General features: G+C 42.6%; 1 protein-coding gene across 1 annotated transcript in view; it reads left to right on the forward strand.

Annotated features, from left to right (window-relative positions):
* LOC104377372 (SPNS lysolipid transporter 2, sphingosine-1-phosphate) overlaps positions 1-23,874 on the forward strand; it is a 118,680-nt gene that overhangs the window by 77,156 nt on the left and 17,650 nt on the right. The window contains exons 6-11 of the mRNA XM_086624891.1: positions 7,084-7,235; positions 9,448-9,514; positions 12,157-12,299; positions 13,445-13,597; positions 15,217-15,406; positions 22,300-22,365. Coding sequence (XP_086481017.1) covers positions 7,084-7,235; positions 9,448-9,514; positions 12,157-12,299; positions 13,445-13,597; positions 15,217-15,406; positions 22,300-22,365 — 771 coding nt within the window. The remainder of the gene's footprint in view (positions 1-7,083; positions 7,236-9,447; positions 9,515-12,156; positions 12,300-13,444; positions 13,598-15,216; positions 15,407-22,299; positions 22,366-23,874) is intronic.

Below are 23,874 nucleotides of genomic sequence, written 5' to 3' on the forward strand. Positions count from 1 at the left end.
CTCTGCAGTGGGCCAAAAGGCAAAAGAAGCAGTGACAGCAGTAAATCTCCCCCAGGCTAGCCTGCCGTCCTGACTAACATCTGATAAGGGAAGAACATCTTGTTGGAGGTGAGAAGGGTGGTTTATAGTTATATTTATCCGACAGGTAACTATAGTGTGAACTTCTAAGTGTACTTGTATCACTACAGAAAACAGATAAAATACTGATAGCTCACAGCATTGCATCAGAGCTGATAACTCATCTCATCAACCTGTCACCAGCCAGACTCCAGACAAGCATGTATCCTGGCTAGTCGCTATCTATGCCACCCAGAGATTAAACATAATCAACTCCTTTGGTTGTAGGAAATCCTGAAAACAATGCTTACCCAACCTATTAATGGGAGAGAAAAGTACCGACCAGTAAAACATCACAGTGAACAGTTCTGCCCTCATGTTATTTTGTATTTTGGTCTCTCTGCTGGTAATCCCCATGAGGGTTTAGTTAAGATTACTCGTAGATAAAGGTAGATATTCATCTTCCTTTGTTCCTGCACAAAGATCTCCCAGACAGTAAGACACTAAATGGCCAAAGTTTAGTGTGAATGTTCAGTTACTTAAAAGTCTGGGCTGGACTTGACAGGAAGACATGTTCTTCACAGTGGGCAGGGAACAATTCACCGATACTAAATCTCTAGCTCTTTGCAATATCTATTCTCCTTATATTAGAGAAGAGTTAGAACCATTCATGTTTGAGAGAGTAGGGCATGTGACTTTGTGGTCCATATCTAGATTTGACATAGCATTCCTATCAAGTGTGTGGACCCAGGATTTGTATCCACCAATGGAAGCCAGGTGCCTTAGTTATACATATTCAAAATTTGTAAAGCTTTAGGGATTCACAGAGGTGGAAGATGTATTTAGGCTTACCTATTCTGCCGTAGCCTTTGTCATCCATCCAGACACAGAATGGAATTTAAAACATCAACATCATTGTTTAATGTCATCTTGTCTTTCATGATATGTCAATGTCCCTGTTTGACTTAGAAACTTTCAGATTCTTCAAGGTGACCCCATCATTACTGGGAGGGCTGAGAGAATTGGAGTGTTTAGCATTTAAGCAAATATGTCACCTGCATTTGTAATGTCGTTCCATTGCTCAGCTCTTGTAGTGACTCTCAAGTAATGAGCTGGAATTTGAACTGTGAGTTTACAAGAGCCAATGCTCTTAGTCACAGTACCGATACTCAGAAGCGTGTTCCTGGTTTGGTTTGCATCATGGTTAATGGTACATCTTTGTATACCTGTGGTGAAGGGTGTGGTGTGTCATCTTTAACTACTTAGATCCCTGATTGGTTGGGGAAACTTCATGGAGTGCAAGAGGCAGTGGTGTTTGCCTGGCCAGAACATACAGGTTCTGCTTGGGAAAGGCAAATGCTTGCACGTAGGTGTTGCTATCAAAAGGGACAACCGTTGTGCAGCCCTTGAATATACAATTGAGCCCTGTGGGTTTTACTTTGGTCAGCTGACTCCTGCAGTATATCGAATTTGTCTGTCTTCATTGATTGAACGGATCGCTTGTGACGGCTGTGGTACCCTGGATGTTGTCAGTGCAAGACCCTGGCAGCTGTAGAAATATGAGAGTGTAACTGCAGTACAGTTCAACTGAGTTTTGTCTAGAAACTCGGGGAGATTAAACCAATCCCAACGCTTTCTCCTTAGCTTACTGTCATTCCACTCACATGTATTTTAGGCTTGTATGGCCATCCGTGCTGCCTGGTGGCATGGATGATTTTCCTTATGTGTGTCTTCTTTCCAAGGTTGCAAGCCCTGATTCTATGTCCTTGTTTGCTGCATAATGTTTATATAATAAAAGAAGGAAAATATGGCAAACCTCGGCAGTTGAAATATGGAACTTCATGGTGCTGAGCTCTCTTCTACAGAAGCTAAATGTAGAAACCATAGGAGGTTAACTCAGTATCCTCATACAGGAAAGGATGAAGGTGCAGTTGCTATAGCGGTCTAAAAGATCCTTCTTTTAGACCAGCAACATGAGTTCAAAACATGGCTTGCACTGGTGCTGTGCATCCAGACTAGTAATTTGTACAAAGTTGGCTGTGTCTGTGTGATCTCACCAGTTCGTGTGTCTCTAATCTGGAAGAAGCATGTATTCAGCTTGTTTTATGAAACCCTTACAAGCTACTCCACATTCAAATGCAAATACTTAATAACCAAAGCTTAAGGATCATATGATTCTTTAGACAGTAAATCTGGCGGTTCAGAGTTGTACACATATTGGGCAGATTATAGGTTTATCACTAACAGCTAATCTTTTCGAGAACTGTGGCTTAATTCCTTTTGTTAACTAATTAAAAAGAGAGAAAGAAGTTAAAGCTGCAATTAGACCTATTAAAACATGTATTACTCACTCAGTGGTCTGTACAACTAGGATAAATGTATAATTAGGAGGTTTGTCCAAACATGATTAAAGCTAGTCACGTGTCCTAGGCCATCAAACATTTATGTGTGCATGAGATTGAGAGTGAAGTGAATGAAAATGTGAATATGAACCATGTCATACTTGGCGGAGAAAATACATGAACTATCTTTTGGTGCATTATAAATATTTAAATCAAATCATGAAAGCTTTTTTCAGATGAAAATTCTGGAAGGGTTGTGTCACACCTATAGCTTCTAGTAGGATAGTGTCATTGGCAACAGTGATCAGACCAGGTCCATCTGACCCCATGATCTATTGCTGCTGTTGCCTATGGTTTGCTGATAGTTTAAGAAATTTAGAAGTTAGTAGGTAGCACATTCCTATTAGTGATCAGTGCATTCCCTGAGGCATAAGGATATGTATCGCTTTCAAAACTCATATCTATTTTGGGGGACTGTGTTTCTTTTACGTTTGGGTTTGTTAATCTTCAAATTACAAAGTAGTAAAATCTTCAACTTTAGAACTTGGGCATATTTTTCCTTCCATAGAGTTAAGAGATGGGAAGAAGAGAGCAGATCCGTTGACTTATCTACCTTACATATGTGTGTATGAGTACTTTGGCTGTGTGCTAGTTTCTGGTGATGGCATCTCTTGAAGGGAGATTCCCAGGAAGACTCTGGTGGTTCTGGGTCTCTGTCAGCCACCATTCTTTCCATATGTTGGTTTATTGTATACTGGAATCTTCCCTGGCTTGTGTCTCATCAGCCCTTTTGTGGTGCATACAAGTTGAAGAAAGGGACTCAGAGCATCTTTGCGTCCTAAATTGCCCCCAGAGCTCACAGCAGTCGCATCGTATGGTTCAGGTGTTCCTATGACAAACCCTCTCCAGCTGTTCACATCTACAGCATCTCTACAAACCAGATGTTGGCAGCTCCCAGGGAGGTGCAGACATCTCTGACATGACTGCTACCCAAAATTAAAGATGTAAATAAGTTGTTTGCTGTAATAGCTTTTTGTTCAAAAAACTTCAGTTGCAAGCACTGACCCAGAGAAACAGACACTGAAGCTTTGAGGTTGCTGGGCTTAACCTATGGGAAAGGAATGAGCTCACATGCTGAAAGTTGACTGAGATGTTTTCCATTTCCCTGCCAGAGTGAGAACTATTTGCACAGATGAAAAATCACAGAAGAGCTCCAAAGTAATGTAGAAAGGTATTATATATATTAAATGCTTTAAGATATATCAATTTCTGCTTGGGGAACAGTGAAATTCAGTTAAAAGTCTTAGCTGCCTGTACTGCTTTTAAGTACAGATAATTTAGAGAAGAATTTGGCTGGTGTCTTTTTGTCTCACTGAACTGCTGAGAATCCTGGGGTAGGAGAGAGAGAGAGGAGAAAGCCCTCAGGAAAAATTTAGTGCAGAGGAAATGGTAGAAGTGTCCTGCTACAACTATGGAGGAGAACAGTTTCCTCTGCTTGGGTATTATCTGATTTTTCCATTTGTTTATGTTGGTTGTCATGTGCGCAAACACTCCGAGAGGGAGAGATGGGCATATGGGTGTATGTGTATATAAATACACACACACACAAAATAGCAGCTGTCTATATTGTGCACACAGTGGTTTCGGGACCAGTTTCTGGGTGGTTCATGGTATGTCTGTGGTCCAAATGAGTAGCAGCATAAGAATTTTGGAGTTGTTTTGTTGTTTGTATTTTTATTTCCTACATGAAAAACGGAAAGATTAGGCCCCTCTCTGAAAAGATGATTCTTTGTCTTGGGAAGCTACCCAGCTGTCCCTCTTCAGAGATGATAAAAACTTAAACTTTGACTGATTGATTAGAGATGGAAGATTGGCGGTTCTAGCTTAATGTAACAAATTACTGCATAATTTTGTTCTATGCATTCCAAGAAAATACGTGCTACCAAAGATCCAGAAGAGATCTTCCAGCGGGATAAGAAGAGGCATGAGCTCTTTAATCCTAGATATAGAGCCCTAAAACCAGGCACAACATAGAACTGATTAGAAATAATTCCCTAAAATTGTTTCAGACTTCTGTATGTTTTGCCTAGTTGTTACACCTAAATAACCACATTGTCATGTCTATGCCATCTCAGAAGGGCAATGCCATTCCTGTCTTTAGATATGGATTATGCTTTTGCAAGACTGCCTTTGTTGCTAACTGCAGTCAGAATCTCATGACTTAAATTTGAATACCACTGCTTCGGAGAACATAGTTTAAATATTAAGCAGGTACTTGGAGTGTGTAAGCGTGGGATAAGCCAGGGAGGAGGATTCAAGGAGGAACTGGGAGAGAAGGATGAACACGGTACTTGTCGCAGATGGTTTCATTGTGCTGGGACTCTGACTCAGTGGTGTTGATGGAACCGCGTCACTCTTCACCACAATAGGAAATCTTTGTACAATTTTCCTGCTTTACGCAGGGATTGTAAGAGGAATCTTATAACAGCATTATTTGGAGGAAATTCCTGTCCAGTGTATTCACTGGGAGTGATACTGGCTGGTGAGCTCAAACTTGTGTCATTTTTATGTAGGTATTTCAAATTTGAGCAACATCCAGTGCATTTGAAAATTTGTCATTCTACAGGTGTAACTGGCACTGTCTGCATACTCGTTCCGGGTCTGGCAGATGACTATGTTCCCTGTCACCCTCTCTGTGATCCAGATCTGAACCTCTTAAGAAACCAAAATCATCCTCCAGTTCCCCTACTTTCTGATTCTGCATGAGTAAGAATTATTCATTCAGCATGTTATACATACTGTTGCTCATTCCAAATACATTGGTTACCTGTGCACCCCTCATTGTCAGCGTATTTCTGCAGCAGAGTGGTTTAGCATTGGGCAATTGGCATAAATTAAAAGCTTGAGTCATAGTATTGCCCTTTCTGCATACACCCACACGTGCCTGTTACGTATGTGTGGCTTATGGGAGATATACGAATGATGGCAGCGCTGCAAACGCCCTGCCAGCAAACAAGGAACTTGTGTATGCTCAGAAAATAGGGACTGATGCAGAACTTATGTCAAAATAAGAGGAAGTGAAGAGTGCACAAAAGTGTTTGTTTTGTGTGACTACAGGAATCTGCAAGAAATTCTTTTCAGCTCAGGGACTGCAGTGAGGAAAACGATGAAAACGTGTCGGTGGTGGATTTTTATCTGCTGATGGATATATTTACAGCTAAGGCATGTGTCTTGATGCCTGCATGGCATTTCCCATATTTGAATGAGAGCCCTGTATTCTGCCTTGGCTTTCCTGTAGGGCACAAAGTCAGTCACTTCCCTGTAACTCAACCTTTCCCCATCTGAAGAAGGGGAATCAGTAATTGCTCATTGTCCTCAAAGCACTGTTGTGTTTAAGGACATATCATCATCCCTGCTGCTCTTCTCACAAACGTTCTATAGAATAATTACAGTAAATGGAGGATTTGTAGAGGTTACACTTGTAGAAATAGATTTCCCTGTGCTTGCAGTTCTCTGCGATTGACTGCAATTACTTCTGGGTGTAGCTCAGGCTGCTTAGATGTCCGAGAACTTGATTGTGCTCATGTATCAGGTATTTGGGCATCAAGCCTTGTGCCTTATGCCTTCCCACGGCAGCACCTAGAAAACTGCAGGTGTAGTGAAAGAGGTCAGCTCGCAAGTCAGATCCTTGCAGTTAACAAAAGTGCTGGCTGGAACAGGGAAACGGGCCATGAAGAAAATTCTGTTAATTGGATGAACTTTTCATCCACTTTAGGCTGCGTTGTGCTGAACGTGAAGTCCCTCTCCTCGTTCTGTTGGATCGCCCTTTACTCGGAAGGGCATGTAATTCCCTGGGCAGCTTGATGCTTTTTGAGCCCTGTGCTTTTTTGCCGTGTTCGGCTCCGAGTCGTTCTCCGGGTGGTGCTGCTCACTGCGCCCGCGGATCTTCCTCCGGTCTTATCTCTCCGTGACGGTGTGCATCTCGGCTCAGATTGTAACCTGCGGATTTGCAGCAGTGCTCGGTGCCACCTTCCTCTGCCTTCCTGCTGCGAGGGGGAGATTTATGCTTTTTACAAGGCGAGTGGAGTGAGATGGGTGCTTAGCACCTTTGAAAAGCTTCCCTTGCTCAGTACCTTCTCATCAAAGGGAAAATGGAGAGTTTGGGGGGATTGCAGGTTCAACTCTTTCACAGCCTTGAAAAGCCTTTAGGATTTCTCCAGTCTGAACTTGTCCCTCGGCTTGCTGGGAAGGTTGGGATTGTGCTGGGCAGGTATTGCTTTCTCTGGATCCCAGAGCAGGATGCGTTACGCTCACCCGCCTCCCCAAACCTTCTTCTGTCGGGGCAGCGTTCCTGGCACTTGGGCTTAGCAAGTGAGCTGCATCCTGAGAATAAACCGAGGGTCGTCTGCCTGCATTAGGAATACCTTCTGGAGTGTCGCTGGGTAAACACGTATTATTATTTCTTTTCTTTCATGCTTATAAATCTTCACAAAAAATACTCTTTCCACCCCAACAAGAGGCAAATGAAAAGAGCCTGAGGTTTCATAAAATAAATGCCTACAGGGGGATCACTTTCCAGCCACACGTGTTTATATTTCCCTATTTGCACAGCTTTCACTGTTGTCCATCCTGAATTTAAAAAGACAAGGAGAGACCTGCTAATGTGTTTTATTTCTTTTCTCAGTATTTCTGGCTTCTCGTGCTCTCGCGAGGCTTGGTTGGCATCGGTGAAGCCAGTTACTCCACTATTGCACCAACCATAATAGGAGACCTTTTCACCAAAAACACGAGGACCCTGATGCTGTCTGTTTTCTACTTCGCAATCCCTCTTGGCAGGTAGGTGACATAATGCTGCTTTCATCTGGTTTTGGCTTTTCTCTTAAAGTAAGCTCATGTAGATCTGAAGTTGCTAATGATGATAGTTCTTCTGTCTTTGGTTGGAATGTTTTAGACAGGAAAATACAGTGAGCAGTGACTAATTAGTTGCAGGAATTGGATTCTTTTTCTAGCCCTATTACTGGTTCATGTCTGACTTTTGGGAATGAGGGGGAAGGATTTTTACAGCAATGGGGTGGAAATGGAATCAAAATACTTTAACTGACTTTTTTTTAGCATTATTAAACTATCATAGAATCATAGAATGGTTAGGCTTGGAAGGGACCTCAAGGATCATCTAGTTCCAACCCCCCTATAATTTTGAATAATGTTATATTGATTCTCTGAATTGTTGCTTCGATTCGTTTGAGGTCTTAGCCAGTGTCTTTCAGATTACTGTGAAATCCAGGTGTCTTAAGACACTGGGCTGAGTTTTCAAAAGTGGGTAACTGGGTACCTGCTTCTACGTGACAGTCTAAATATCAGAGGTTTCAAGAGGAGTATGCTATATGACATATGCAATTTGAAATTTTGTCTTTAAAAAATATTTTTAGTTTAAGCTCAAATTCTGCCCAACCTTGAATTTGGCCAATCTGACTAATTTTGGAAAATGTGGCTAAGCCAATCTTAGATGACGTAGTTGCAGTAACAGTAGCCAGTCCGTTTTAGTGCCGTTGCCACCGAAACAGCAATTAGGAGAAATTGTGAAGGTAGTGTAGACAAGGCTGAAGAGAGAAACTGTAATGATCGTTCACAATCAGTCTTAACGCAGAGCGGTGGAGGACAGCCAAGCTCATAGGTGCTTGATGAAAGCAACAGCCAGGCTCACATTTGGAGTAGTTATTTCCTCTGGTGCTTTCTTTCAGTTGAGTTCCCTTATCAGCCCAATGCAGTATCTGATTGTTGGGACAGGAGGGAATCTCTGATTTTATTATTTTGTTTTCAAAAATAACGGCTGACCCTCTATTGTGAGGTTGTAAGCAGGGCAGGTTCACATAGTTTGCATACCGATTCCCAGAGCTGGACAACATCCTGTGCAAAAGTGGCATCATGGGATCATTTCCAGCAGGGAAAACATGGGCAGCAGTTTAATCTCCCTGAACTCAGGGGAAAACTTTTGGTTTAGGGTGGTGTACTTTACCAGTTAGAACACTCATCCCTGAGATAAAGCTCACAAACATCCATTTGCATTTGAGGAAAAAGGGATAGCCAAGTCCTTAACTGGCGAAAAGAATATTTTCCCAAGAGGGCCAAGGATGCCAAGTATTTACATAGAGAATTCAGTGAACTGTGGCTAGTAAGAAATGACAAATATTCATCCTGTTGAGCTTGATTTTAGGACTTAATTATCTCAATGTCCAACTGAGATGGGCATTGCATGGTTTGATTTTGGGGCCCATCATTGTAAAAAGCCCAGTTTTGGGGTAATTATAGATGGCAACCTCTAGAGCTTAGAAGACTGTTCAGTAAAGTCATATGATGGGTGACAACTGCCCCACAGCAGTGCTGGCAACTTTTAGCCAAGGCAATCTCAGCAACAAATACAGCAGTTTTGGAAAAAAAAAAAATATTCACATCTGTTCAGTTCCCGTTGAGAGAAGCATGGCTACGTTCACCGCTGTCTAGTCTCTTGTGAGCCACGTTTTGTTACCACAATGTAATTCTTAGCATATGGCTGAAGGTCTGATGTTGTTCTTGGGTTTTTTTTCATAAGCTTATGGAAAATGGGCTCTTCGTGAGCAATTAGAACGAAGTACTGTTAAATGGCAAGAAAAAATGTCATGATTGAATATGGTGTGTCCTTGAAAAACACTTCTTAACTGAGAGCTCGAACATAAAATTGTTAAGTATTTGTATTACTGCACAGAAAAGCCTGATGTAGAAATCAAACTGGGAAATAAATTCTTTTTGAGGCTTTGTTTCCATTCACTGTGGATCGAAAGGTCAGCTATAAACTTGAGATCAGTGTCCGAATTTCCACCAGTTTTGAGCGTTTTTAGATCAGCAGTGCTGGGAACAGTTACATATTAGCCATCATCGGCTTCATCCCTCGTGTTTCCTTCCTGCAGGAGAAGAGAGCCTACGGCACGCGATTGATTGTGACTTTTTTAATCTTTGTTCAAGAACAGCTGTGACTGTGCTACTCTGACTCTCATCTTTGTGTTACTTGCAGTGGCTTGGGATACATCACTGGGTCAAGCGTGAAGCAGGTTGCTGGAGACTGGCACTGGGCGTTGCGGGTGAGCCACTCTAAATACCATCGTAATAACACTTGCGTCGGCTGATCAGAGTTAGGAAGAGTTCTATCACACAATTCCTCAGCCTGTTATGATATACAGAAGGTAAAGCGTTGGAAATTACATCTGTGGATATTAGAGTGCATAGCAGATGCATTCTCTAAGCAAATGGGAAAGGTATGTGGTTTTGGCTCGTTGTACTTGGTTTTTTCCCTGCCTGGGAGCAAGAATGTTCCAATCACTTTATTATCAGGCAACCATGATTTCTTGATGGGGATGGGAAGACGAGGCATTGGCCTTAAATCAACTCCACAGTCTTTCAGTCCCCTGCTGTCAAGAAACTCCGAGAATGGCTTCCTGCTTTGAGGAAAAAACACTTTGTTCCAGTTTCCGCTTGTTTTTCTGCCCTGAGACAGTCGGTTTCCTTCTATTTTAACCTCTTGAGACCTTGATAAATGTGTTGAAAAGATAATACACTCCAATCACATACGCACAAACAGATCCTGCACACAAGATGTCTTGAAAGGGCTGAGAGGAAGTGGCCCAACAGAACTGTTTTCTGACCTTCGGCAGTCTGGGTGGCACGAGCCCCTGTGAGGTGCGTTCTCTGGCTCTGGCATTTCATGAAGACAATGAATCTCATGAAGCTCAGGCCAACACTGTTTATAACAGCAGGTGATGAAATACATGGGTTCCCATCTCAAGCAACCATGCCCATCTGTGACACAGGCCATTCCCTCCCTGTCCAGCAAGGCTAAGCAAAGCCAGGAAAAATCACAGTGAATGGTTCATCTGCAGCTAGGAGAGTGGAGAGAAGTTTCCAGCTGTGAACCTGAAATGAGAAGTTTAATAGCCTACAGCTTCACACAAGGAGAATGGCTACCTCATTGAATAGCAGAAACGCTTTAAGGGTGAAATTAACTTTTGAGCAGAGGCCAGCACAAGGAATAAGAAAACTGAAAGCCTCTCCTCCTGGTCAGTGGGCTTTAATGAGGTTGATAAGTCTTGTGTTTCTGTCTAAAAATCAGAAATTTTTCAGTCAAAAATCTGTTGTAAAACCTAAATGATTAATTTGTGCAAAGAAATCCTCACTAGCATCTTTCTCTTCGGATGAAGTCTCCATAGTTATCCTGTGAAATCCAGGCTACCTGCAAGACTTTACCCCTTATGGGGTCGTAATTTCCACTATAAATGAGACATTGATGCATCATTCCCTGGCCGTGCAAAATCATGGGGAATCTGACAAGCTGCACATTTCTGTGATGGTCGCTTTGGACAGCGTTGCTTAGTTTTTGTAGTCAAACAGCACATGTTGAAAGCTGCCAGGCATCAGACATCTCTGTGGCAATTATTGTGCTCTTGCAGGATGTACAGGATTCCCCTAGGTGATGCTTCCCTCTGTGATGATCTGTGGTCTCCAAATCCGGAGGTCAGGAATAATCTGTACTTCAGTGGGCTGAAGAAGACAGAAGGGCACTTTGACAAGTGGCAGCTTTGTCTCTGGATCCAGCAGTAATGTCAGTGTTTCACTAGAGCGTTACTGAGCATCAATGGATATTGTCCTGTTGGGGGATTAAGCCTTTAGATAAAAATCAAAGAGATTTGACATTATATGGCCCTAGAAAATCCCAGCATTTCCGTTTTGTTTGTTTGTTTGTTTTTACCGTGCTGTGTCTTGCGTTCAACTGAAATAAGGATATTGTATCAGGCTTCATTTATCCCTGGATGAGGGATTTTCCTGACTTTCCAGTTCTGAAATATTTTTGTCTTCCCTTGCCTAGAAGAATTCTAGGTTTGTTGTCTTTGGACATGAAACACTGCTCTATGTGTAAAGGCCATTCTCAGGTTATTATTGGAAGCATATTTTTTTTGGAACAGGAATTTATTTTTAAACTGGCATATATAGAAGAGATGATAGTTTGATGAAAATCTGTGTTCCTGTTTTCCTAACGGAGCTATTTTCCATTCTGACAATCATGGAATTTCAGTGTCAAAACAAGAATCATGTTTGTAGCTTGCAAAACACTGTGAGATCTTTATATTTTTGTCTAGTGATTGGGAGAAAGGATTGGAAAGTGGGAAGCCTAACCCTTGACTGTGTCATTTTCCTGTCTTCTAGCCTGAATTTTCAGTGGCCATGGTACATTGAGGTACTCTGAGGAAGCTGCCTGAAAACGGGAAGCCATTGTGGGCTAGCTGGAAGAGGGATGCATGTCAAGCAAGGATTTTCAAAGCCAGCATGCTCCCTACCTCCAGAAATCCTTCACTTGTCCTCGTTGCCTTTAAAAGGCTTCTGCACCCTCCCAGAAACTAGTTGGTCTCTTAGCCCTGCTGGGAGTAGGTTTCCAAAGAGTTAAACATCACTGAATAACTTTATTTAGATGAATCTTGGTACTTTAATAACACAAAGAAATGGACTGCCTTAATTAGAGTATTCCCAAGCTGCATGCTTCCAGAGTGAGATAAGAGAGTCCAGGGAATGACAGGGAGGAAGGAAAGGAGCAGATGCCTCCGTGTGCTGACAGATTCTGGCTAGCTGTAAAGAATCCAGTCGCTGAAACAAAACTAATGTAATCTGCATCTTACTGACCAGTCAAAGCAAACCCTGCTGACTCCTGCGCTAATTCCCTGCTCCTTTCTTGCAGGTATCTCCGCTCCTGGGAATGATAACAGGGACACTCATCTTGATATTTGTGCCTGCTGCTAAAAGAGGAAATGTTGAACAACTTGGGGGACAGCTGAAGGCTCGGACCTCATGGCTAAGAGACATGAAAGCACTGATTAGAAAGTAAGAGCACTCCAGTGAAAAGCATGCTTTGCCTCTCATGCTTAATTGGAACATCATGGCCCGTCCTTCTTAGCACTGGGAGCCCAGAAAGTAACAACGTGCAGGGAGTTGCAGGCAGCTTAGTCTGTGGACCTAGGAAAGAAAATCAGTTATATTTTCACGACATATTGATTGCAATGACAATGATGGATTCCAGGTTTTGCTCTAACCTTTCCAATATTCAGATCTAAGAGACAGTCTGCGTGGTTTGGCTCATGCTTCAGACAAATCAAAGCTTTTGAAGTGTAGAAATTTCTGTGTTCCTGTATTAATTTTTCTGTGGCTGTTTCTTCCTTGAAAGAGCTACTCTGCTGAGGAGAAAAAGAGAGTTAAATGCCAGAGCAATTTAAGAGGAGAAAATACACAAAAGCTTGCACTACATGGCAAGTTTAAATATATACGTTTAGACAACCACGTGTGACTGAACGCACGAGCACGAAATGTGCTTGGCTGCTTGTATAGGTGCATGAAAGATCACATGCTCACGAGTGTTTAAGCAGCTGCACTTGCTTCCAGAAAGCTCGTCTGTGAATGTGCAAATCCTTGCACTTGTGAATTCAGTGTTACATCAGGATTCTGTTGGGAAATTTGTGCTGTCCTTCATTTTTAGAACTACTGGCTAGAATGCCTTCCTGGTATTGGCATCCAGTATCAAAGGACTATGAAAAGTGATGATGGTTAATTTATCAATATTTCCATATTACTTATTTTGTTAGATTATCCAAGTAGTAGTAATATGGTGGCGTGGATGGGGAGGGAGAAGTGAAACTGGTAATCCAGGTAAACAGGTGATGTTACGGTGAAAGTCCCGTAATTCACACATCATGTCTTAATGACTTAAAATATTAATGACTTAAAGTATTGATTGTCTTCTGAAATGGTCCCATGAAAAATGGTTTCTTTGAAGCACCTCTGAAGAGGTGTATCACATATGAAGAAATATTCCATGGCTCTTATTCTCCATTGATTTGTAAGTTGTATTGTCTCTGCCTCTTGACGAAGGGAGGTGGGTAGTATGGTAGAACACTGGTCACTGAAGCACTGGCTCCTACCCTGGGGCTCCTGCTCTTTCACTTTTCCCACTAAACCTTCTCGCGTCTCCACAGCCGCAGCTACGTGTTCTCATCGCTGGCCACCTCAGCTGTCTCCTTTGCCACCGGAGCGCTTGGCATGTGGATCCCTCTCTACCTTCACAGAGCACAGGTCGTGCAGAAGACAGCGGAAACCTGCAGCTCACAGCCCTGTGGCACCAAAGATAGGTGAGATTCGTATTCCACTGCTTTAAAGAGAGGGAAAAGGGGATAGGGGCTTATTTGCCAGAGGAAACAGGCAAGTCCCACGGAGTCAAGTTACTAGAATGTCTGTAATTTCCTCTTGGTCTTTGCAACAATGACAGGAAATGCTGCGATTGTAAACTAGCTTTTCTTTCTCTTCTTTACTTCATCGCATGAAGTCAAACCAAGGGAGAAGCAATGACCTCAGCTCTGTCTTAGTTCCCAGGCTGTAGTGCAGAACTAGAAAAGAGACTGTTGTCATTGCCTTAGAAGATGCTTGGATTGCTGAGAGAGAATTTGGTTTCTTAAGTCCCGCGCTGTTTCCTGTGCCAACAGAATCAGCTGGCAGATTGGGCAGCCACGGTCGTGGCTGTGATTCAGGGTTCCCCTAAAGGCTGCAGGGACTGACCCCGAAGACTTTTGTTTCTGGGTGAGAGAGGAATTCACTGTCTTTCGTTGCTCTGTAAGCTACTGTTTAGGCTAAGTTTTGCTGAAAAATGGTCCAGACATCTGGGACATTTTGGTCTGGATTGCCTGATGTTATATAGTGGTTTGGTTTTTCGGTCCCAGTTATATAATATTACTTGCAGCACATAAGCTATGAAAAGTAATTCCTCATTTTGTGCTTTACCATGATGGCACAAAACATAAAACACTAAAAAAAGCATTTCTCCAGGTGAAGAAAAGATACGAAAAACTGCCTTTTGTCAGCCCTTTTACTTTCTAGCTTATGAGGGAAAAATAACGTTAGGAAAACCTTCTTGCTCTAGCTGACACAATCCCACCTCAAGTAAACTCCTTAGTGGTTTGGAGTGCCATCAACTCGAGCGACCAGTGGGCAGCCCCAGTCTGTTCTGCTAAACTACAGTGAGCAGAAATACAGCTCCACTCAGACTGCCCAGCTGCCACCAACGAAGAGAAATTTTCCACTCCTTGATGACACCCATATTTTGAGCTGCCCTCGAGCTACTGTAATGTAGTTGCCAAAGACTCTGTAATCCAAGTCCTGCACGTACAATACGGTGAATCCTTGACAGCTCTTGGCTCTTTAAATTTAAATTAACACATTTCAAATGTATAACATAGCAGCAGAATAATCTAATTGAGCTTCTTTGAAGTGGTCTGAAAGGAGTTAGAAAGTCAAAGTATGTTCAAAGTCACTGGTATTTAGAGTCTTGTTAGGTTTCCTTTCCCTTAGGCTTCCTAATGCCTGCTCTGTCCATGATTTCCCGTTCCATGATCAGTGTGCAGGTTGTTCCATGGTTTTGAGCACACACGATTCGCTGTGCAGGGCACTTGACAGGAAGCTCAGTTTCACACGAAGAAGCAGTACGAGCCCTTTGCATCTCTGTGTGTGTTGATCAATGCCTGTGTACAAGGCTGAGCTTCGTCTGCCGTGTTTTTCTTAATTTCAGGGGAAGAGTGCTAAAATCACAAGCACTCGGCAAGGAGCTCATTGTTTTATTTTAAACTTGCAAAGCCAATGGGCAGATTTCCATTAGTTGGCTTACCCTAATAATTTGTTCAAAGACCATGCCCATTTTTGGGGAAAAATGCCAAAAAAAAAAATTAACTGTCTCTTTTTTCCTTTTTTTTTTTAATAGCTTGATCTTCGGCGCAATCACATGCTTCACTGGTTTCCTGGGGGTAATCACAGGGGCTGGGGCAACCAAATGGTGCCGGTTAAAAACCCAGCGAGCTGATCCTCTTGTCTGTGCTGTTGGCATGCTGGGATCAGCCATCTTCATCTGTCTGATCTTCGTTGCTGCCAAGAGCAGCATTGTGGGAGCCTACGTAAGTATAATCCTCTGCATATGCCAGTCTCACTCTCTCCACCAAACTCCTTAGGAGACTGTGTGTGTTGGCCCCTGCAGGAAGCCTGAGATATTGGTCTTGCTTTTCCCCTTCTGGATGTCCTTCGTTTTGCCCCTTGGCATTTTGGCACTGTCTAGATGTGCCTGGAGGGAAAATGATCTCTCAACTACTTATCTCCTCGCTAACTGTCATCAGAATTTAGAGCTGGGGATTTAGCACATGCATGGAAACCCAGAGTTCCCTGCCTTTGGGTTGTTCTATCTATACCTCTATCCGTACCTTACAGTATAATTTGTGGCCATGCTTTGGGCTACCTATAAATACCATTAATTTCCATAACTAGATAGCTTGCTCTAGACCAATATTAATTACCGTGTAATTTCACGTTGCTGTTATCTGTGTTATCATAGCACACCTGAAAGTCCTGGTCATAGCCCAGCAACCCTCAATACTTGATGGTGCACAAACGCAGATTAAAATATGGCCCCTTCCTGAGTGTTTATAATTGAAGTATATAAAAAGACACCAGATAGATCCAGACAAATAAACTGAAGGGAAAATGAAAAACTCAAGTATTATAATCCGGCCCCAGGCTAGAATCTTGCTTTCAGCAGAGAGAAGAAATCCAGTACACCGAACAGGTCCCAGGCTCTCTTTCAATGTAACAGAGAGAAGCCTGGGACCTGGCAGAAGTTTTTGAAAGGAAAGCATGAGATGGTTGGAGCAGTGGGATGATTTCTGAACATCCACCCTCAGCCTCCCCAGTGCAGTGCACGCTCCACCCAGCATGAGAATTCATTTACAATTAACCAACCAGCCCATCTACTGTGGGCCCTTGTTTCTTTATATTTCTATCCTCGCCATGGTTATTTTCTGAATATTTCAATAGCTGCCATCATTATGAGAAACACAAGAAGAAAGAATGAAAAGTTTAAAAACATTAAGACAGAACCAAGAATGTCTACTCTGGCTACTTAGAAAGTGTCAGAAGGAGATGGTTTGTGGCATGGTCTAGAGCTAACCTTTGACTCGGTGATTAGCAGAAAAACGATCTCTTCAGACAACCTGTACAAGAGTGTTACTGGTTGGCCAAGCATTAACCTTCCTTTCATCGTCAGACATCTCGGAGTAAAGAGATCGTTCGCATCCCTCTGCCCGCCCCTCCCCTCCACCCCTTTGTGCAGCCAGCCCTGTGATTTTCCCCTGTCTCAGACCATCATTTATGATGTTCAGTCTTTTTATGCAGAAAAATCTCCCTTTCTAAGCTGGAAGTACTGTTTTCAAATATTTTGCCACCAAAGGTGGTTGTTGGCCTCATTTTCATCTCTTTTCCTTATTTTTTTTTAGTAGCTATGTGACTATTCTACATTGTGTAAATATATAAATATAGATGGTATTATTTAACCAATTTAGAAACAATTTATTTTATTATGCATGAGCAGTAATTCTCATAAAGAGTCAATGATTTGCAAAGGAAGTTGTATCTGCATATAGAGGGGATGTGAGGAATATATAAGCCTATTTGCTGATCCGTTAGGCTGAGGCACATTTTTGTTGCAGGTCACACTGCCTCTCCATAGCCCTAAATCTGCTTTCTCTGCTGCTGGAAACCTGATGCACAGAAAGCAGATAAGAGTAGTTGATGTGCCAGTTGGGGAATCACAGATCTGACCTCTGTAACAGATTCTACATGTGACAGTGGGCAAGTTATTTAACTTCGTTTTGCCTCTGCAAAAATGAGGATTCTTAATTTAGAAAGAATTAGGGCAGCTTAGATCGTTAATGTGTGTAAATCACCTGGAGTTAGAAGGTCTGTGGCTGAGCCATCCACTAGAAATTAATATAAAGAGAAAACAATGGCACAGCACCTGGTACTGGTGCTGTTTAGTGTTACAGGTGCAAACCCCACTGAGAGAACAGGTCTGTGCTGGAGCTACCAGTGTCTCGTAACACAAGGTATTATCATCGTGGTGCTCTGTATCAGTCAAATTGGCTTTTCAAGGCACGTTTCTAACATGAGCCCTTGTTTTTCTGTGCCCTTCAATGCTATGGCAATCTTACAGGCTTCCAGAGTGTTTAATTCCCTTTTATTTCACTGGGAGACCTGTTTTGCAAGGCTGCATGGTGTAGCAGTTTCTCATTACTCTCTGTTTTAAATCTCCTTGGTGCAAAATGAAGGAGAGACTGTTCTCTGACTCTGGAGTTGGAAAACCTAGATTTGGTGGACAGCATGATGGACTAGGTTACCTTCCTTATCTCAAAATCCATAATAGCTTGTTCTGAAAAGAATACAGTAAAATGCATGGGCAGATTTTCTCACCTCAGATAGCTTCCTTGACAGCTGTGTCCTGGCTGTCATCCTGAAGCAGCATCCTTGAGTTCTGTATGACTGTGAAAAGCAAGAGCAATGTTCTGGTCTTTTCCCCAATATGGTGATATTCCTAGACCTTCTGTACTGTGACTTTCCTTAGATTTCTGTCATTCATCACATCATGCTAAAATTGAAGGATTACTGGTTTTGGGCTCCTCATTGGCTCAGAGCCTTAAAATTATCACTTCCAAGTGGTAATCTAATCTAAATAGATGGGTCCCCATGAGATGGTGTTCTGTCACACTGAGCTGTGGTGACCTCCAGACCACCATCTCCCTTCGTGCTTTCGGTAACAGTTGAGAGTTTTTAATTTCAACTGATACTGGCATCAGCTTAAATGAAGTGTTCAGCACTTGAGCAAGAAGAAGCAGAGCCCTTGCTTTGAGATTCCTTGGATTTTGGGGTTTTGATTTATTTATTTTTTAAAAGACCTGCATATCATTGGCATGATCACCTTGTCCCTTTCAGGATGCCAACTGTCTGCTCTCTTCCTCCCTTCAACATATGTACTTTTTCTCCCCTGCTCAGTCCAGACTCGCAGGTGGTTTTGGTCCCTCAGAGCAGCTCTGATTCCAGTTCTATAGCAGCCACTCCTTCCTGGAGCAGGTAGACAGACTTTTTTTTCATCCAGTCTTTTCATACCAATTGAGTAAATTATTGGCAGTGATAGAAGTGGCTGGAAAGATGGAATAAAACAGCATTCTATATCACTTAGCTGCCCAGACACTTATATTTCTATCTTTTACTATCTTGCTTGGCTGTATAGTCCAATCAGTTCTTATTCTGTTCTCCTTGCAGCACGTGTATTGTGTGTTGTAGTCCAGCTCCTTAAAACAGCAATTTGCATATCTTTACGTCCCACTCTTTATGTAATCTTTGAAATGTTGGTTTTCAAACCTGTCTCTTGAAACCCATTAGCTGTATGGCATCGTTGTATCACACTGCTCAGACGCTTCAACAGCAGATTTTAGACTAGTTTAAAGCTCCAAATGACTGGAGAGAGATGCTTTGCTTTGCTTTTGACACTGTTCCAAATTCCTGTTGTACCTCAATTTCAACATCTCTTTCAATTCCTCAAAGATACTTTATGATCTTGCAGAATCTCCCAGGGTAAAACTTTGCCATAGAGCTTTTCCAGCATCTTAGACTTGACTCCAGGGACTTTCTGTAGACATGGTGTTGGTGACTTACCTACTTCTGAGGCATTGCTATTTCCCAACACTGAGATGAAGTTAGACTTGCTTCAAATTCAAGAGTACATGTGGGAGTCTCACCCACCATTTCAAAGAGAAATACAGATAATGTGGTGCTTAGGGACAAGCTTTAGTGGTGGACTTGGCAGTGCTAGATTAACAGTTGGACTCGATGATCTTGAAGGTCTTCTCCAACCTAAACAATTCTGTGATTCTATAATGAAGATGTAGACAGATACGCACTTTGCAAATAGCCGTGGGAGGAGTTTATAACTTGCTTAGATCTTGCTGTGGGAGCTGTTGGTGCGACCACTCTGAGACTACTTTACTTACCATTTTTGAGAATCAAGAGTTTGCTAACTGATCACATAAACAGAAGACTTGAGTGGGACGTAACTTCTATCAGCTAATCACAGATGAGCAACTGGAGTCAAATGGAAATGATGAGATATTATCCAACACAGCTGGTTTCAGAAGAGGATATATCTCTAAAGCTGAAATCTCAGTGTAAAATGAGGCTTCAAAAAGTGGGTGAGAAGTCAAAATGGTGACTGTTTCAGGAGCTGTTGCTCTGTTCTGGAGGCTGCCCTATTTGCAGTAAGCATCCCGAGAGTCTCTCTCCAGCAGAAATGCCACGTATCCTCGTGTGCCCTTTGCAGTGGATGAACTCATTTTTATAAATCCCCATTAGCAGCTGAAGGACGGACTTATTTTAGTGTCAGTATCTTTTGTCCTACTTTTTGATCTTCCTCTTGTTCCTCTTTTCCTTTTACTGGTATCCACACATTAAGTACGTGTTTCATGGAAACGTGTTGGGTGAAATACACGTTCAACAACTCAAAACTGGTGCGCTCTGAAGTTTGTAGTATTTCAGTGATTTATAGGACTTGTCCTGAATTCCTGCAGAAGGAGGCAAGTTTTACTCGCTGTGTGTAACAATTCGTGTGTGTGTGTGTGTAATTTATATAATCTTAAGGCAAGCAGTTGCCTGTTTGCAATATTGCATGAAGAGGCAGGGCATGTCGATGCCGCGTTCAGGAGTCTGATTACATCTTTCCCAAGCTCAGTTTAATCTGTCCAGCCACAGAACCCCAGCAACAGCAGCTGCAGAGCTGTAGTAGGAAAGATCTCAGAGCAGGTCCTGAGAGCCCACCTGGGGCTCCAGTATGCCCTCGCTACATGAGACACGGCTTCAACGCCCGTCAGCACCTTGATTTGTTGGATCTGTGTTTCTTAGCTTGGCAGTTGTCAATGCCAGTGAGAGCCAAGTTTAAGGCAGACCAGTGGACAGTGAGAAAATGGAAGGAGGAGATTTCCTAGCTGACCAACTGGGCCGTAACAACTGGCTCAGACACCATTGCAGAGGAAGCAGATCCAGCCACCAAAAGAGGGGATGGGGAGGGAGACAAAGACAGATGTGGGAAACAGAGACAATTTTAGAAACAAATAGAGGAAGCTTTCGGTAGGTCAATGCGTAAGACTTGCTAAATAAAGCAAACTATTCCTGGCAGTGACATGATGGTGTGAGGGGTTTAGGCAATCTCACCCAGTGTGTGGGAAAGACAGTTGTGGTGGTCACCTCAGAGCCATAGCTGCCAATCTTGGCAGTCCTCCTCCCACCCCAGACCGTGCCTGTGCAAGCAACAGGGACCAGGGCAGTGGCCGTGACTGTCAGAGCCCATCAAAGCTCACAAGAACACCACAAGCCAACATCCATCTGAATGTTTCCTCAGAGCAGAGCGTACCATGTATTTCTTGCCACCTTTGTTTCATTAATGAATTGTAGCCTATTCAACATAACCAAAACTGAACATAAGGCAATTAATAGGGGAGTCTTTAATTACCAGAATCCAAATCTCCATAGCTGTTATCTCCAATTACCAATACAAATTCCAGGAGTAATGTTTTCTCTCTACACGCCACAAAAATAAATGGGTTATGTGGGCAAAAAGCAGCCTTTGGGGGAGATTAAAGGAGCTTTGCTTGCCTCCTTACTGGTGGGGAACTGGGGAGCTGGCTTTTACAAATATGGTTATTTAAGTAGCATTTCATCTGTGTGTTCTGCTCTTGGTAATACACAAAGGAAGGGGGAAATGTGTGTGTGGAAGATTTTCTATCCTTTTTTTTTTCATCCTGTTGAACCTACATGTCTTTGCTAAATTGTTAACATACAGCATAAAAGGAAAAGGTTCGCGTTTGAAATATGAGTAAAAAGCTTTTTGATGGAGGCGATGTTTCTCCTAAAGCCATGGCACCCTTGCTCCATCAGACTCAGTTGGATGAACATTTAATGATGAGGCCAGGTTAAATTAGTTTCTCCTCTTGATCATTTCCAGTTCTTCAACTGCTGTAACTGTTTGTAGAACCCTTTAGTGAACTGCGCTGCAGAACTGATCTGCATTAAAAATAAGCAAAACAAGCCCCTCTTCCTCTACCTCCCCCAAAAAAAGAGTCTTTGCCCCATCTCAGTTTCCCACTCTGAGTCCCTGTTTGGCTCCCGTTGTACCAGCACAACTGAGAAGGCAGTATGGGATGGGAGTGAGTGAAGAGGGAGTGCCTGAGGTGGAAGGGATATGTGGTGGCTGTTAATACCACACCACCACAAAAAGGAGCTCTCATCCCACTACGTGGAGAGGGCTTTTAATGTATCTTGTTGACTGTCTCCACAGGGTCAAGAGTTACAGTTCACCGTAAGACTCTGATGTTGCAAACCCCATGCTTGAGTCGTGTCTTGACTATATGTAGATATTGCCAATGTAATGCTTGAGTTGTTACAGTGCCCAGACCTGTGTCCCCCTCAAAAAGGCCAGCAATATGCTATCAGGGGAGGGAAGCGGTCTTGCACATAGTGGGTAGAGAACCTCACTTGGTTTACTACAGAGCTTAACACATAACTTGATTCCTAGTGATGGAAATGACTGTGTTTGGGGAGCTGTGGCCTTCTTGCCTTTTCTGTCTTTTTGGAACAGAATGATTTAAGAATGGAAGCACAGGGCTGTCTCTTCTTGCTGGCTTGGCATGTTCTTCTGTTACCAAATGTGTCAGCCTTTTATTTACCTGCTCTGTAGATCATAAACAGTTTACACTAATGAAGTTGCAGGCCAACCCTCTAGAGCTCTGATAAAAATCTGTAATTTTCTAATATTCAGGATAAACCACAACAGTAAGCAGGAGTGTATTGTGTACAGAAGAATCCTTTGAGCAGGTTTGAGACAAATAAGCAACAAAGGAAAGTTTGAGACAGGTTATTTTTTCTTTGAATGTCAAGTGAATAAATCTTCTCCTTTTTGTGTGTTTTGTTACAACAGATTTGCATTTTTATCGGAGAAACTCTTCTGTTTTCAAACTGGGCTATCACAGCAGACATACTAATGGTGAGTGTACTTTGGAACCGCATCTTTCTCTTCTGGTGGCCAGAGCAGTTTATCAGCTTGCGAGAACAACCTGAAGTTCACAATTTGTTCCAAATGCCTAGCCCCTACTTCAGCCTATTCTTTTTGGGTTTTTTTTTGTTTGTTTGGTTGGGTTTTTTTTACTTGCTAAAAAGGAAAGTGAGATAGAGAGAGAAATATTATTCTTATCCTTTGTTCTGAGCACCAGGGAGAGGAGATGTCCAGAAAGGGCACCGTTGCTGAATTCAAATAGTTTCCCCAAATTTCAAGTATTTGCGCAAAACTACACATGCAAAGAAATCAGCCAGCATTTCCTAATAGTCAGCACATTTGTGGATTTTGTTATCAATAACTCGGCTTTGTTCTGCAATAGGAAACCCTTCCCTCCTTCCCTCCTCTGACCACAAAGGCAGCCATCTCCCTCTCTCTTTGGCTTAACTCCAGCAAACCTACCATTCAACACATACACAATAGAAAACCACCTCTGGGAGAGGAGAGAGGAAAAGAAAGTATAAAGAAATTTTGGACTATGTCCACCTTGTCCAAGAGGAAACTGTCAGGCATTTTTCACCTCATGTCCTTCATTTTCCATTCTTTCTCCACCTTTTTAAGTCTTTCAAATCAGCAAGCTGACCTCAGCAGCTAGATTTTTCGTATGAAACAGTCTGGATGTGGTTGGATGGCCTTGCATGTTTTGTAGATGCCTCCAACAGAGACGTACAGAGCCTATCAAGCATAGTGTATCGTGAAATCCTGTTGTGAAGGAGGTTACTTGTTGCTTATTGTATGAAAAAAAAAGAAACTAGGGCACGGAACCATTACAGGACTTGCCCGAGGTCTTTTGCAGGTTGTTGACAGAACTAAAAATATAATCAGTCTGGCATCAATAGAAAACTCCCTTGACTTGTGTTTGTTGTTTGTGCAAACATCAACGAGAAAACACTCTGGCTCGGTATTCCTAGGTGTAAAGATAAGGGTGTTGATATATTGATTCAGCAAGGAACTTCTATATTGATTCAGCAAGGAACTTCAAGCTTCTGCTTAAGTTCTGTTTATGATTTAAGTTCAGGTTGTGTTGATATTTTCCGGTGGCCGTAACTGCGTTGCCTGCTGAACTTTCCGTCTTCAACTCCTTTGTGCAGAGAACGCTCTGGGAGGTGGGGTGGTTCATTCCACTTCTCTCAGGTGTGAATAAAGCACAGAGAAACGAAGGTTATGGGTGTACTTCAGTAGCGTTAGCTTTTAGTTACCGAGGTTGGTTCCTCCTACCAGTTTGCCATCAGTGCGATGGAGCTCTGCATGAGCTGAACGGGCGTTTACCCTGCGCTCACGTGGGTTTTGCAGCTTGTGCCGAGTTCAAGGCTGCTGTGGCCATTCATGAAGTGGTATCTCAACACTTAGATGTGCATTCTGCAGACAGCTGTGTTGAGGAAGAAATAGTCCAGTGTCAGTGGTTGCTCCTTGCTGCCTCCTGCCAGAGTCTCCTGTCCC

The sequence above is a fragment of the Tauraco erythrolophus genome, chromosome 21, assembly GCF_009769465.1.
Source record: "Tauraco erythrolophus isolate bTauEry1 chromosome 21, bTauEry1.pri, whole genome shotgun sequence".
NCBI classification, from domain to species: Eukaryota; Metazoa; Chordata; class Aves; order Musophagiformes; family Musophagidae; genus Tauraco; species Tauraco erythrolophus.